Below are 17,660 nucleotides of genomic sequence, written 5' to 3'. Positions count from 1 at the left end.
ACAAAAAAAAAAAAAACAGATGGAAAGTACTACAGATTGCACGGTCCTGAACATCCAAAAACATTACAGTATATACACCGTTAAAAGTCACATCTCGCTACCAATTTTGTAACTGAGCACAAAGTTTTCAATTTTGTCTAAAAGAATTCCCTACTGCCCACTTCTGGTCCCATTCCATAAATGACAACAGTCATTCACACTGCAACAGCTTCCTGAAGTGACAAAGTTACTCTAGAGGTCTGGACCTTTTTTCCTAACTATGATAATTACTGTCTTAAGTGATACGTTATTCAGCAACTGATGATAAAGCATAAAGCTCTGGCCGGATTTATATGCATGAGTGGAACACCTACCAATAAAGCAGCGATGATGTCTTTTTAAATGCTGTTGAAGAAAATCACATTCAGGAATGAGATGCTATTTGTGACAACAAATCTGTTTATCTGAGCTCAAAAAATTTGACAATTAAAAACTGACAATCATATTTGATCATTTACATTTTACAACTGATAATCACAGCAAGTAAGCCACTATTTAACCAGTATAACTAGTAGAATCTGTTTTATTTTTGATCAAACAAAATTAAAATGACTGATACTGTCAGTTACTGGAATTTTTATCACTTTAAAGGGGAACCCCAGCGCTTGTTTAAAATTCCAGCATAATTCAGTTGTTAAAACACTTCACAGTGGCTGTGATGTCTACAATGCAAATATAGCCATTTTATTTACTGTCCAAAGCCACCAATGAACCTACATGTGTCTAGGTTTTTACGTGGTATTAACATTGGTGAAATAGTTTAAAATTTTGACAATAAAAAAAGAAATACATTTTGAATTTAATATATTTTTAAAGGGAATTCCCCTTTAAAATTGGTATCAATACAGGTGACTTTCATATCACAACAGTCGGGTCCTAATATTTAGACCTTTGCTGCGGTTAACCTTACCAGATCAGGTTTAATAACACTTTGGGAGAAAATATTACTGTAATTTCTTACAAATCAGATAAATTCTAGTGCTGCAGTGTTAAGCGGTTAGCCCAAACCTCTAGCTCTAGAGAGGAGCGGGTTCAGACCCAGAGAGCCAGTGTAGAGCTCATGCCCTGCTGAAGAGGAGTGTTGACCTGCTAATGGGCTTTACAGGGCCAGCTCTGGCCTTCTTTTGTGTTCTTTAGCTCTCTCTGATCATATCCAGAGTAAACCCGTGCTGTTTACACAGGCTATATGTGTGTGTGTGTGTGTGTGTGTGTGCGCGTGTGTGCGCGTGTGTGTGTGTGTGCATGTGAAGTGCATCTGCGCTCGTCTTTCTGTGTATCAGCGGGATTGTTGACACAGGACTCAGTTTACATTATGTGAGCCATCGAGAGTTTAAACGCTGAGTGTTTTATAATACTGATGACTAATGTCTTATACAGACACACACAAACACACACGCACACACACACACACACAAGATCACGCCTCATCTCACCCCCTCATCTGCAGACTGCCTGCTTGCGTTCTCTGCCCCAGACATCCATCTATCTTCTCTCCCTCCTCCTCTGACACATTACGCCTTGCGTCTCAGCCTAGACGCACTGCAGGATATGTGTGTTTTTCTAAGCATCTAAAAAGCATGTGTGTAAAAGTGTGTATCCTCACTAAACACGAACGCTTGGAAATTTTTAATGTTTGTAGGCCCTTACCTACACACACGCGCACACACACACACACACACAAAGAGTGCATCATGCTTGTGAAAGTAAAAGCACACTGTCGGTGTCATATCAAAACCTCTGAACTCCTTTTTCACACTATTTGAAAATGCCTGCTGCCCTTTACACTGAGTAAAGATTTCATGATATTTGGATCAACAAAAGTGGTCCAAAGTTAAGTGTTGTTGATCATCATGTTTGCTGTTTCATAAGTGTCAATCTCAAACTGTAAAAGAGTAAATGAATATCTGGTTAACTGCGAGAAATGAAAAAGCAACAACAGAAAGAAGACAAAAAGGGACTTTGATCAAAATTGGCATAGGGCTGTAGACTACTTCTGAGATGATAGGAATTTTTATTATTCAAAAATAGCCATGAGAAATTGGTAGGTTTATTGGCTGATGAGTAACAGAAGGCCACTACAACAGTGGATGCAGATGTAGACTTCTTGACTTACACAAGGTCTTTTCTCCTCAATGGATGATGCTCCAACATGTTATTTTGTCAGATAAATATATTTTCTCTGTTTCTGGATCTATCTAATATGCAGGAACAGCGCTTTCTTTGCTTATAGTACAGTACAGTATATGTACTCGCAAACCTGTCACATTTTCTTTATTCACAATTTTATTTTTTGGGACTACTTAAATACAACCCCAATTCTAAAAATGGTGGGACGCTGTGTAAAACGTAAATAAATGTAAATAAAAACAGAATGCAGTGATTTGCAAATTTATTCACAACAGAACATAGAGCATATATCAGATATTGAAAGTGAGACATTTTACCATTTCATGAAAAACATTAACTCATTTAGAACTTGATGGCAGCAACACATCTCAAAAAAGTTGGGACAGGGTCCATGTCTACCATTAAGTAGCATCCCCTCTTCTTTTAACAGTGTGTAAACGTCTGGGAAGTGAGGAGACAAACTGCTGGAGTTTTAGAAGAGGAATGTTGTCCCATTCTTGTCTGATGTAGGATTCTAGTTGCACAACAGTCCTGGATCTTCTTTCCTGGATTTTTTGTAACATGATGCACCAAATGTTTTCTACTGGTGAAAGGTCTAGACTGCAGGCAGGCCTGTTCAACCCCCAGCCTCTTCTTCTGCGAAGCCATGCTGTTGTGATGGATGCAGTATGTTGTTTAGCATTGTATTGCTGAAATATGCAAGACCTTCCCTGAAAGAGCCTGAGGGTCCAAAGATCACAAACATCCAGTATTGATCGTCGGCACTGTCCCTTGTGTACAGGGATTTCTCCAGATTCTCTGAATCTTTTGATGATATTATGTAATGTAGATGGTGGGATATCCAACTTCTTCACAATTTTACGTTGAGCAACATTTTTCTGAAATTGTTCCAGAATTTTTAGATGCAGTTTGTCGCAGATTGGTGAACCTCTGCCCAGCTGTTTTTTCTTAGTACCACTTACTTTTCCACCCTTTTGTTGCCCCTGTCCCAACCTTTTTGAGATGCGTTGCTGCCATTAACTTCTAAATGAGTTAATGTTTTTCATGAAATGGTAAAATATCTCACTTTTAACATCTGATATGTGTTCTGTGTTCTATTGTGAATAAAATAATGGTCTATGAGATTTGCAAATCATTGCATTCTGTTTTTATCTACATTTATTTACATTTTACACAGCGACCCAACTTTTTGGAATTGTGGTTGTATATTTACATGCTTCCAAGATCCAAAACATTATTTTTTTCATACTGTACAGTTTCACTCTCTGAAACGCTCGGTTAGAGCTTCAAACCCCACCTTCCGATGAGTCCAGTGTGCTCTGATTTGTCAGCTCACCCTGTCTGTTCTGATTGGTCAACAGCCAAAGTAGCATCCTGCCATAAGTTCTGCCTCCACACTGCTGTGGCTATTCTTACAATACCATTGGTTTTGTTGTATCAGTTTCGGTCAATGAAAGTCCAATCCTGAAAGGCAGAACAAGTTGGTAGACCCAATGCACCTTCACAAGCTAGTTGTAGAGTGTTAAACGCAACAAGGATTGTGTTACGAGATGGCATCATATTGTAACAGAGAAAATGGCTGGTATTCCAAGGAGGCGTTTAAGGCAGCTGAGAAAAATGGTTATTGTGGGAGAGTTATGCCCTCCAGTATGCACTTTTGGCTTTATAACTTTGCAGACCATTTACATGCACAAAAGTTATACTACACACTAAAGAAAAGGGAAAAAACGGAAAAGCATAATAGGTCCCCTTTAAAATTTCAAATCCGTTTTCCCTGAACTGTTGGCTTGCTTATTTTCCAGTGACAAAACATAAATACCCAAATAATGATTTCAATATTATAATACTGGCACCTCGAATAGATAACTGAGCACTCGAGTACTATATAGTACCCAACTTCAATATAGGACAATACTAATGAAGGAGTAGGGATCCATTTCAGTCACAGCCTGAAAGAGTGTAGCTGTATAAGAGACAGAAAGAGAGTCAGAGAGAGCGGTTCTGTTGTACTTACGCCCTGGGCAAGAGCACCAGCACTGTCCAACACTGGAGCAGGACAGCTCTCCTCATAATGCTGTAACTTCTCATGGATCTGAGAGAGAGAGAGAGAGAGAGAGAGAGAGAGAGAAAATGAACTAATGCATGTAAGAATTATGGACTTTCATATTTATCAAGTACAATCATCAAACAAAAAAATTTTCCACTATAAAACTACTTTGTTACCTTCCTTAACAACTACAGTTGCGTGTAAGTTTTCATTCCTCTTTCACTTTCTCTCTGAAATCGTATTACCAGGACAACATTCGCTGTGTTATGCAAAAGGCTACCAGCCCATCAAAACTGGAATCTGTCATGAAAAATATTACAATGCGGCTGTACAGCAGTGAATTAGACTCCTGCTGCTGCCAGAGGGACAAAATATTTACAAGCGCAGTGAGGATTTACTGATGCTTAAGACAAGACGAACGGCATTGCTATGCAAGAGAGGCACGTTTGGAAGACCGTGGTTGTGAGGGTAGTTTAATGGAACAGAGGAGGGCTCGGCAGAGCGAGCATGATTTCAGAGAGAAGCATGTAGAGTGGGACAGAGTCAAGTGGCTTTTTTCCTCATCTCTACCTTCAGGAACAATTGTGATGTGCTTCACCATTTCTGTTAAAAAGCTTAGCCTGCTTTCCATGACTACAGGACGTGACCTCTTTGCTTCTGACTTTAACAGTTATGCTTTCACTATTCGATTTGGCATTGATTTGTAAGACAATCATAAAGGGCTGTCACTATCAATTCTATTAGCAATTGAGTAATCCACCAGTTATTTCCATGATTAATTGAACCTTGACAAAAGCTCTGAACAATATTAAACCATGTGCAGACTTTGAAAGGTTCCACCATACTTCACTGGAGAAAGATAAAAGATCAAGTCATATGCAAGAGTCTGGATGCCCCTGGTCAAATTACATGTGCTGTTGATTTTCGTAGTGAAAATAAGTGAACATATCTTCTATAGAGGACTCACTTCAGCACATTTTAATGCACATTTATTATTCATATAAATAACAAAGTGTCTTAGTACAGTGTTCAGCGACCACACTTCATCAGAACAGCTGGAACAGATGGAACACCATTCTTTCAAAACATATTCCTTCAGTCGGTGTTTTCACGATGGTGGTGGAACACAGTGTCAACTGGGTTAAGATCTGGTGAGTGCAAAGCAGATGATGTACATAATTTTCATACTCATCAAACCATGCAGTGTCCCCTCATGCCCTGCAGACAGAGGAATTGTCATTGTAGAAGAGACCACTCCCATCAGGATAGAAATGTTTCACCATAAGGTAAAGGTGGTAATTCAGAACAACTTTGTATTTGCAGTGACCGTTCCTTCTAAAGCCCCTGCGTCAAACAAGGCCTGCGGGCCAGATCAGGCCCACAACACAATCCCATCCAAAAGCATTTTAATTTTCTATTAATATTAGCCTGTTTCACAATGCGTTGCACAAATTTCAGCTGCTGTTCAACCAACATAATCACTTCACGTTAGCTCAGCCGCTCAGAAATTGAGCCCAAGACTTAATGAACTTGTAGCAAAGATGCCAGGTGTGTAGTTCAAGCAAAAAAAAATAAAAAAAAGAAACAGTAGGTTTAAGGGACCAAATCAAATATCCTGGCAACATTTACATTTTGAAAATTTCAAGTATTCATGTAATATTTCATGGTCGACTACAAGTGCCTGTATTTAGAAAAAAAAATATAATTTAAAAACTGAATTTATATGTATATATATATATTTTTTTTAAACTGAGTGAACAAGTTTATTTCACTCATGACAGTCCTACAGTTATAGTGCCTGCACGAAAGTCTGGACAGACGTGGAATCACATACATATACACATCATCAGAACTGTAACACACACACACACACACACACACACACACACACACACACACACACACACAAAGCACACGAGGAATGAAGTGAGGTATGTGCTGCAGAATGGAACGTAACTGTGGAGTCACTGTGCGTTCCAGAAAGAGCCATCTGTTTAGACGGTTGTAGTAGTGCTGCTCTGCTTTAGGTCTGTACAGTTCAGATTGAGATTAAACTCTTATTTAATTTACAACTCAGGCCCCTCTCCAGCTACCTGCCTGTCCACAGAGCAGCCCCCGCCAGCAGACATTTAAAATCCATTACAGATGAGAAAAGGGGAGAGAGAGAGAAAGTAAGCGAGTGAGAGAGCGGAAGAAAGAGAAACAGAGCAATGATTTCAGTGGACCATCAGCGTACGGTCATGCTATTCCATACTCACTCTTTGTTTTCAGTGTCTGAGGGTTAAACTCATCACTGTTAAAACGAACACGCTGTAATGCTTAGAAATGCCATAATAACCTGAGTTTAGGTATAAAGCATCAAGTGACAGACGCTCCTTATGGGAATCAATTCTAACATACAGTGAAAGACAGACAGAGAGTGTGAAAGTCTGAGTACAGCCAGAGCTATAATAAAATGCTGTGTAAACCTCAACAGAGCAGAGAAGTCCTCAACTGCCCACTGGTCTTTGACTAAACAGCAGCGGTGAACAGAAAGAAAAACGTCAGTAAGACCGGCCTGTGGGTTTATTACAGCAATCGACATGCTCCCTGTTTGTCAAATTCATATTAAAATGTGATAAAGTTATGGCATGTGCTGAAGTTATGGCACATCTTTCAATTTGTCCAACTATATTAAACTCAGCAAATAAATAGAAATTGTGCACTATTTTTTTTTTCATATTTCATATTTTAGTGTGATCTCTTTAGCAGATGTGTTTAGTTATTTTCATTTAGAAGATCAACAAAATGTTATTTGACCGAGGGTGTTCAAACTTTTGCATATGATTGCATTGTGCATCATGAAAACATATCTTGATATGGCCCACGCTTCGAAATCAGATGACAGGCTGAGAGGATATGAGTGCCAAATGTGTAAGAATGAGAAAAGAAAAGCAGTGAACACATCCTCTTTTTCTTGATTCACTTGCTTCTTCAATATAAACAATCAAACTGGAGAGGCAAGTGAATAAAGAAAAATGAAGAGAACGAGAAAATAGGAGAAAAAAGTATGTAAACATCAAACATAAAATCGGTAAGCAAGTACAAAGAGCACACTAGAGAAAAACAGAAGAGAAGAATGAAAGCAAACAAAAGCTCTAAAGAAAGAGAGGATGTGTAGTATTAAAAGAAAGAGAAAGAGAAACAGAGAGAAAGAGAGACAGAGAGAGCGAGAGAGAGAGAGAGAGCGAGTCCAGACAGCGATGGGAAGTCTGTTTACATCCTTGTTCTTAAAAGGACTTTAACCTCCTTTCATGTGTGTGTGCTCCCTGTGCGGCGTGGAGCAGCAGTATAGAGTAACCCCACAGCGCCGAGCCAGAGCAGCCCGGACCTCCATCCATCAGCACCTCATCACCTCAGCTTCAGCCTCAACACTGAACTGATCCTGAATCAGCTCAGACTGCAGGCAGAGGAAGAGACAGCAAACGGCCCTGCTTGACTGAGATACATGTCATACAGAGGTGTTTACACACATCTGTGTGTCTGTATGCAGAGCACACACACTCTTACACATAAAAAAATTAATAAATAAAATAAAAAACACACACATGCTCCCACACCCGCCCAACAATCCACTCACTCATCCATCCCTTCTCATCCTTAAAAAGTATAGCACTAGTGTGGTGGTGCATACATGCAGGTATTCGTGTATATCCCCTGAAAAGACTGATCTTCCGTATACACACCTAAACATGACCAGAGATACATCTGTGTCTGTGTATTCTGTGCTCGACTTTGCTTTGACCATAACTGAGGAGAGCAAAGACTTCACATTTGTCCAAGTATAATGTTTTTTGGTGTTTTTTTTCCTGCCATCACTCCACATTACCTGATAAAACTGAAAGTGAAAACATCAAAATATGTTTTTAAATTCATGAAATAATGAAAATGACTAACACCAACAGCCATGTTCCAGTCCAATAAATCATTCTGAGATCCACTATAATTCATTTTCTATCTATTTATAATTCTCATGTACATTTTAATAATTTGTAAAAAGTTCTATTTGTTATCAAAACTTCTGGCATTTTTTCCATAAGTGCTCAAGACTACAGTCCATCCCTATTTTCACATATGAAAATTCCATGGATGAAAAGAAAACTGAGCTTTTGGTTATAACTTTGCCTTAATTTTACAATGTGGAATGAAAAGCTTCTCATTAGTTTTACAATGTAAGAAAAAGCTAAAAATTCTGCAGTAAAAATAAAATCATGAGTCCAAATGTCAAGCAGTGCATTCTAGTCCAGTGGTTCTCAAACCAGCTCTTGGGGCACAACAGACAGTCCAGAATTTTGCTCTAACCAATTAGGTGTGCTTAATATGCATGTCAATTTAACATGATCCTGTGCACATAGATCAGTACAACACAATTTGTCCAATTTCATTTGGTGCCACTGTCAGTTCCTCTCCACCCATCTGCGAAAGCTGAGAGACAGTTCAACAATGACGGTATGTAGTGCTCACTTGCTAGAAGCTCTGCTGACAACCATATACAAACAAACCACAGCGAACACAGCACGGTGCCTATTAAAATGTACAGTGTTTGGGGTTATTACTTTCACGTGTAGAATTCAAATTTACATTCTTCAAAACAAACGTTATATCTGATATGTGAACACCGCAAGAGCTACCGGCTCATGTGGGGTACTGTCTATACAACAGTCTGGATTGACATTTCTATTCTCAGCTCCTCCCCCAACTGCAACCGACTACTCTCAGCGACTTGGTTCGGGGGTGTCGGGAGCTGGGATAGAGCAAAAGCACTGATCATCTGAGGACTGGTTTGAGAACCCGTGGATTAGTCCTACATGCGAAGTTCTGTGGTGCGCATGCTCTAACTTCACCACTGATGAGCTGAATAAGAGCTTTAGAGAGAGACTGAGGAAAATCACTAGACTACAGAGAGCTGAGTACTTTACAAACAGGGTATCTTTGAAAAACAGTGGTATAGTGTGTCCAGCGATATTCCAGAACAGACTGTTGTGCCTCAAGGGTGTATTGTGCAACATTCCCTGGAAACTGGGGGGCAAGTTTCCAGTTTCAGCAGAAGATCAGAAAACAAACCAGACTCCGAACAAATAAGGCCTCCACTTTAATCAGAGGCTGCAGAATGTTTTGCAAAGAGGTTGCGCAATTTACGCCCAGCTACAGCCAGCCTCAAAAGGTGTAACAGAGACGTTAACACGCACATACACACAGCCCAGCAGTCAGAGGGGAACACCTTTACCGCCAGGCTCTGTTTAGCATTTCACATTTCTAATATCCAGTTTCACGGCTCATAAACCACAAGACATGACAGCCATTTACTGCACATGTGGCATTTATTAACCACGCTAATTCATCAGATTTATGGAAGCTACCGGATTGTAAACAAGAGCGGAGAGAGCGGGGTAGCCAACATGGCCGACAGGCCTGCTCTGCAGACTGAGCACAGGGATCCGAGGATGAGCAGAAGGGAGAGATTTTGGATTTTATTATTTTGGTATGTCTGGCTCCAGAGCCTGCTTCAGCTCAGAGCAGCCAGTACATTATCTCCCTAAACAGGCATAAAGCTGAGCAAGTCATATGATCCAGCAATAAGCTGCTCCTGTCTGAAACTCCAACCCTATCAGTGCATGAGAATGATGACTAAATCAAGAAGCATGGCCATAATGCATGCACTGATCTTCTTAAGGCAAAGCTCTGTCTCAAACAGCTCTACACACACTTTATGTGAGGTAGCGAGTGAGCAAGATAGTCTGTTCACGCAGATATGTTGATTCTGGACGACACTGCGTCCAGAGCGTGAATGCTGGGGGTTTGGGTTTCTTATGGGATTTATATTGGATGCTGCATGCTACTTAATAAAAGAATACAGCATTACGCACACAGCTGCAGTTTCAGAGATGCAGTTTCACATTTACTAGGTTAATGTGGAATACTAACATAGATTTGTGAACTGTGACGTCTCCAAGATCTCACAGAACCACGTGGCAGAGCTGTCCAAATGTTTATAGACGCCTGCTCATCCAATGTTTCTTTTCATATCAAGGGTGTTAATAGAGAGTTTGTCCCTTTCTGCTGCATTAACAGCCTCTACTCTTCCAGAAAGGCTTACCACAAGATGATACTGGATAGAGCCATGACTTTAGAAATCAGTTCCACTGGGCTCCTGAGTGGCGCAACTGCCAGAGCATTGGCCCCTAGTTCGATCCCCGGTAATGCTACAGCCATCCATGGCCAGGAGTTCCAGAGAGCATAACTGGCCTCGATCTCTCGGGGTGGGTAGCATGGCCCTCCTCCCACCATCACCCAGAGCAACGCTAGCCAGTGCAGACGTCTGTTAGCTGACGTAACAGAACTGGTGTTTAGCATTCTCCTCCAATCACATTCAGCTGTCCAATGCTGTTGCATTAGCAGCAGTTCGAAAAGATGCGGTGGCTGGCTTCACATGACTTGGAGGAAGGTTGTGCTTGCCTTTGCCCTCCTAGCACTGGTTGTATGGTGTACTTGGGAGACTCCTAACTATTGGGTGGAGCTGTTCTAGAGCATCAATTATCTATTGAAAATGCTTTCTTATTTTGATTATACAAGCTATGTGCACAATTAAACGCCTATGTCAGCAATCATTGCACTTTTAGGTAGCTGAGTGGTGTCTACCATCTGTTGGGCATTTAATCAATTTCAGTCAAGTCAAATCAAGCAAGTTCTCTTTGACAATCCAACTCTAAAGATTTGGTTCATTTGCTCCTTGTTATGTAAAGTCAGGGTGAATGTGCAATTACTTCACCCTTTAACCATTAAATGTCAAGTTAAATTCAACAAAATATAGTAATATGCTAGGGATTGCACAGACTGGTCAACTAGTCGACTAATAAATCCACTAGTAGACATCGTATGTGGCAGTTGACTAGGTTAGGACAGTCCCTTAAATACATCAGAGGTAAAAACTTCAAGATGCCGTAAGATGCAGCCGCTCGCTGCAGCCACTTAGGTTGATAAACAATTGTGCGTGTCCCACTGGACAATGCATGGACCAGAGCTGTTTAAAATCTTGTCACATGTGAGTTCCAGAGAGTGGGAGTAATATTAGTATGCAGTTTATATCAAACAGTCTTTGTAACTCGGTGGACAGAGCTTGAGGTTGAAACTTACTGAAATACAACAACAATAACAACAACAACAACAACAACAACAACAACAACAACAACAACAACAACAACAACAACAACAACAACTCTACAGCAATGCACATCTTAAACGGCTGCATCTGCCGGTAGCACAAACTCTCATATTAGTAAGCCACTAACCAAATACTTTTCAAAGATGTACGGTGTTACATAAATAGTTTATGGTGTTGAAAAGTTGACCTATTAAGCTTAAACTTCCATGCACACAAGCTTGCACATGCGCAGTGTACATAACTAAACTAGCATAAAAAGATGATGCTCACCTGTCTAGTGGTATGGCTAAACTAGCCCACAAGAAACAAAAAAAAAAAAAACAACTCCATTAACATCTTCATGTATTGTTTACATTCTGAATGGTGTGCACTGAGAATCATTTTAGTCTGAACTGTTTAAACAGTTTGTCAGTCATCTATCCAACAACAAATTCAGTAGCTAAAATGAAGCAGACATAGACAAACACACACATTCACACACACACACACCAAGTTTAATGAAAACCTTGTCACGGGTATCAAGGTTCAATAAAATGCAATATTCGACATGTAGTGAGAGGAAATGCATATACACACAATCCAACAACAAACTAGCAGGTTCACCAGAAAATTCAACTGTACAAGCCTGTACAACATAGCTAATATCGTAGAGAACCACAACCATAACCTTTTCAGTCGCAGGTACACTAGCACCCTTGTCAGACAGTGAAATATTTCTCCTTACATTTCTCCCCATCCTTTAACTGGCCTGCCTCATCCCTTAACTTTGCCACAACAGCCCTGTGTATCAGGCCCTGCCCTCTCTGCCTTGTTCTGAGCAGAACTGTGTCTGCCCACAGCAACAGCAGAATTACAGCCAATCAAATAGCAAGTTTCAGCTATGCATATATTTATTGGAAGCTTTGCAGAATTGATTACTTTGACTATTCACTTCAAAGTATCCCCAGGTTTAGCCATATTTACATGGTCAGAGACAATGTAACTCATTTTTCTAAACCTTTGCACAATGTGTGATTCTAAACTTCCTGTATGTAAAGTAATGCAGAATGCATTTTCTAGCACTTGTGTAAGGTCTGTTTCACACATATTACCTTGGAGTAGAATAAATGAATTAAGAAATGGTCAAATCATTTTCTTTACTTGAGTGTACTGTGTGAAACATGCTTAAATAAGCAGTGTGAGCAGCTCATTGAACTCATAGGTATGAGATCAAATCTTCTAAAGGCGAGGTAAAGGCAGTCAGGACTCCGTCTGGACTCCTGAATTAATAACTACAAATCACTAAAGCCACTAAGGCATTAAGCGCAAGTAGTAAGAGCCAGTCTTACTGCTGCATGCCAAACACGAACAGGACGTTTATTGCACTGAACACATACAATGTGTCAGGCATACGAGTATTAATATGAGTACACATGATCCATGATAAAATAGATGAGGGTTCCCAGCAATTTCCTCTTCAGGATCTCCTTCTGGACTTGAAGTTAAGACATATTAGGACCGGAAACCAAGAAATATAGGTGGCATGAATATACTGATCAAACACAAGAGACTATTGAACAAGGAACCATTATCTACCAAAAGTAACCAATTAAAAAAGATTCTCTCTCTCTCTGTCCTGCATGCACGCACGCACGTGCACACACACACACACACACAGGACATAGCAGAACACTGGACTGTGTTGCACACCTAACCCAGGTGGAAATTGCAGGTTGTGTTGGATTTCCTGTAGAACTGTGCAGAGTGGCAGTTTGGCGAAGGATCACAGCAGAGGAGCTCTGGAATAAAACCCTGCTGTAATTGCACAGGGAACGCATTGCACCACAGTCATAGAGCAGGGGCCATGCTGTCTGTCCTGCCTGTCACACTCACTTTATCTCTGTGAAAAGGCTGAACATGGAGCACTTACTGAGCACAGGCCAACTTTACGGCAACTCACAATGAATCTGAACCAAAATATCACACTGCAGAATACAGTACATGTGCAGCACCCAGTGTTATATATAAGAAGATGGATGTATATATATATATATATATATATATATATATATATATAATATATATATATATATATATATATATATATATTTTACAGTCGTGTAGTTGATGACATCATTCCAAGTTCCAAAACATAACACTACCATTATAACAGGCATACAAATGCATACTTCAAATGCAAACTTCTTTATATCCACCATTGTTATAAATAGATATACAGCACTTTGGCATGAAACTCTTCATATAGAGACATCAAGCCACTTGGTTGCCATATCAGCACTCCCTCTTTATGCTATCAAATAAATGATTGTCTATGGATAAAATGTACACGTCCCCAAAAATGCAGATATAATGAAAATGCTGTGGTGTGTCGCCTTTTCCACCCAATTTATTGGCCAAAACATTTAATGTGTAAATATCAGTTAGAGTAACTGATGATGTAAAGAGAAATTCCACAATTTTCCACAATTTTTAAAAGCTTTTTCATAATTAGATTGTTAAAATGTAAACAAAGTCATTAAGAATGCTTTGAAGTGCTCTATTCTAGAGCACCTAAATAAGTCAGAATTGTTCACAGTGGAGGTGATAGGAACCAGACATCTGAAGCGTTTAATGCCTCTAACAGCTCTTTCACAGAAAGATATCAAACAAATAGTTACAATAGTTTCAGAACATCATGATTGCAACATAAAAAATAAATAAGGTTTAATAAAAAGCAAGAACTGCGCCTTTCTATGATTCAAATATGTTTTTTGAAGGCAAGGCAAATGCAGCTGTTTGAGCCCAACTTTTGCTTTTCTATTAGTTCTGAGTGCCATTTTAAAAAAGCGTTGTTGACATTTGACAGTTTATGCACTTGCTCAAGCCATAAGAACCTACCGGTCACAGTATATTATGACTTTTATTTAAATTTAAAACTAAATGCATCATATTAAGGAAAAAAATCATGCTATTCTCTATCAAACAAAATTCTCTCACAAGAAAATAAAAAATCTTAAAGAAATAATCCACTGGCGAGTAAGCAAGAAGCAAGAGAAGATGTAAACAAAGGGAAGAGTGAGTGGGTAAAAAGGGCAAGCACTGAAGAAAGCAAGAATTAAAGAAAGAAAGAGAGGCAGAGTGTCTGTGATTGAAGTTACACCTTTGCCATGCCACTGATTTACTTAACACTAAACAATAAAACTATCACACAAATCAGCTTTCCCCTGAGGAGAACACCCCAACAGATGTGATAAAAAAAGAACATGAACCAAAGAGCCCTACCCTAAATCAGTTAATAAAAGAGATAAAGTGAGGAAATTTAGCAAAAAAGAAGAAACAAATAACAAAATCAGAAGCAAATTAGACAGAAGCAATGAAGAGAAACAGATAGTTCCATCTAGGTGGAATGAGAACATATTTTTGCATAGTTTCATAGTTGGGAGGACACTGTTCCTCTGGAACCCAACTGAAAGACACTTATTAGGCTTTAACCCTTTAAATTGCCCAGATGTTTAAGACAGAGAGAAAGAGTGAGAAAGAGGAAAAGAAACAGACTCTGAGAGGTAAAGCAAGAGGATGACGTGTATTGTAGGTACTCAAAAATAAAAATTTAAATTTAAAAATTAACAAGTCTATATGTCTCTTTTGGGTTCTGTACAAGAACAAATGCTCTATTCCATTAATTGTCAAAAACATCTGATAATTTCTGTTTTGCCTTGTTTTAAAAACATCCTAATGTATTTACTGCACTGCAAAAAAGTGAAGCATGGTTCTTTGCCAAAATGTCAGACTTCAGCATTCCATATTACTGCTTTCATTTCAGAGACATCCTGAAACCAGTCACCTATTAAAAAAAGGGGAAAAAATGTCCTTGTTCAAATTATACTGACAGGATCATTAAGCCTATGTCCACATAAGGGAGTGGAGTAAATGAAAACAGATCATGACTGTGCATGCATTACATGCCTTCATTTCTGATGAAACAACCAGAACGTAATCTTAAGAGTACATCAAGGAGGCCAATGTTATTAAGCCTCTGTATTGATTGATTAGCATCAGAATGTGAATGTACGCTGCAAACAAGCTCCATGCAGAACTAATGCAGCCAGAGGAGCATTTGGAGGCCTGATGTGGTCAAAGTGCTGGTTTTTACACAGCCAGTAGAGCTCTTCACCACAGCTCCAGTCTTTACACGCTCAGCTAGCACACTAAAACCTGGAGCTCAAACAAACGCAGACTCTAACTAAAAGGAGAGCGAGACAGAGAGGGTGAAGGTGCAGCAATACTAAGCGTAATTCCATTCTGCATTAGATGTACTGAAAAAAGTCTGCAAATTGAAGGAACATTTCAGTGTTTTTCCATAGAGAAGGCCCTGATCCATCCAGATATCAGTGTCTAGCATTATTAGCAGAAAATGCAAAAGGAAAACATTGCTGGTGTATTTCTTTATGTTTGATGCACAAACCTCTGAAACGAATCCAAATAGTCACTGTCAGAGCAAAACCTCAACATCCAAGATAGTAACTTTAAAGGAGGGGGAAAAACTTATTAACTTGTAAATTAACGTAATACAAATTTTCTTCCAAGTAATTTTGGGCCATTTATAAAAGTTTCATTTATTATAAAATAGTCACATATAAAGGGTCAGCAATCCATCCAATCAGACGACACTGTGCAAAGCCTAATAGCCCATCTACTTTGAATACACGTGACAACTGTTTGCAGAGTATTACATTATGGCTCTATAGTACTTTCCTTAACCTTAACTATGGAAAAAAGTAATTCTGAGATTCAGTAAGTAATTCTGATTGGCCCCTGGCTTATTACTAACTCTGCTCGCTATATTTTCCTGTCTGTTACTGCATCTATACAGTTTAACAATCTGAGTTGTATCACAACACTTTTGTTTGACTCATGTTAAAAAAATGAGAGAGACTGCATTCTTACATTTGAGAAACATTGCCCATATTCACTCACATCTTACATTTGTAAGTGCAGAGCACCTTATACATCTCACCTGTCATTTGCTATAATGCTGTCCTTTTTGACCTCCCATTCCACACAGTGAATTACCTTCAACTTGTGCAAAATGCAGCTGCATGGCTGCTTACATCTACCTCCATGCGCCATATCAAACCTATACTCAAAGATCTGCACTGGCTACCCACCAGATTACTTATAAGGTCTGGCTCCCTCTGTTCAGCTAACTTTGGATTGCCAGTAGTACTCCTTTCCTCCTCCACTCTTGTGGAATCAGCTCCCTGATAACATCTGAGCAGCACTGAAGTCTCTTGTACAAACATCTCTTACTAAAGATGCACATTGTTGCTAGATAACTGATTTATCATGTCTATAATAGCTTTTAATTATGGATATCAACATTTATTTACATTTTGCATGTATTTTAATGAGTGTGTGTGTGTAAAGGGCTTTGAGCTCTTCAAATCACTGAATTTAAATACAGTAAATTATTATTATGAATCTGATGGCCTTGAACAGACCAGCTATCACTGTCATGGGTAACCTACTGGGTGTCAATTGTTGTTGTTAGTGTTGCTGCTGCTGCTAGAATCATCTATATTGTTCTTCTTATTATTATTTCTGCTTTGGTTAATAGTACTGGATAATGCAATAAGGAATGCTGTTTGTTATGTTTATTATGTTCCGTGTTTTGTTTTTTATCCCACATAAAAAAAACTGTTAAGCACAATTTTAAATATATATGGCAATTTCAAATTCATACAGAGGACATTAATGACAAAATTTTGCTTCAATAACAACAAAATGCTGTCACTCAAGCTTATTGCGAATGACCCTACATCTGAGCCAGGATCAGAATGTTCTTAGCTATGGCTAGCTCTCAGACTGACAATGAAATTAGTCTTTTCTATCACTTATTCTAAAGCGCTTAGCACCTCAACTAATCACTTTTACTGGAAAACTACTACTTCCTGTTATCTGTATGCAGCAACCTTCTTGTGCCAGCACAAATATTCATAAAATATGCAAACACACTCACCTTAACAAGTGAGTGCAGGCTCCTCTCCCCGAACATGGCGTGTAGAAAGGAGCGGTCATCTGCACTCTCCACATGAGCCTGCAGCTGAGAGGGCAACACTGACAGCAGCTCATACAGACCTGCAGAGGAAATACAGGAAATACATTACGCTCACTCACACTCTCATGGAGGTCGTTGGGAAGACTATGTTCTTGACGAGGGCAAATATGATCTCTAATAAAATGCAGTCTTTAAAAGACTTGACCTAT

At 39.2% G+C, this 17,660-nt stretch overlaps 1 protein-coding gene across 4 annotated transcripts in view; it reads right to left on the bottom strand.

Moving 5' to 3' along the window:
* mpp7a (membrane protein, palmitoylated 7a (MAGUK p55 subfamily member 7)) overlaps positions 1 to 17,660 on the bottom strand; it is a 162,051-nt gene that overhangs the window by 84,743 nt on the left and 59,648 nt on the right. For all 4 annotated transcript variants that reach the window (XM_036572319.1, XM_036572318.1, XM_036572320.1 and 1 more), the window contains 2 exons: positions 17,413 to 17,531; positions 4,181 to 4,258 (listed from right to left, as the gene is read on the bottom strand). In XM_036572319.1, the coding sequence (XP_036428212.1) occupies positions 4,181 to 4,258; positions 17,413 to 17,531 (197 nt within the window). The remainder of the gene's footprint in view (positions 1 to 4,180; positions 4,259 to 17,412; positions 17,532 to 17,660) is intronic.

This window comes from Colossoma macropomum, unplaced genomic scaffold (genome assembly GCF_904425465.1).
Source record: "Colossoma macropomum unplaced genomic scaffold, Colossoma_macropomum, whole genome shotgun sequence".
Classification (NCBI taxonomy): Eukaryota; Metazoa; Chordata; class Actinopteri; order Characiformes; family Serrasalmidae; genus Colossoma; species Colossoma macropomum.
Note: the sequence above shows the minus strand (reverse complement) of the source record. Positions and strands in the feature narration are given on the sequence as shown.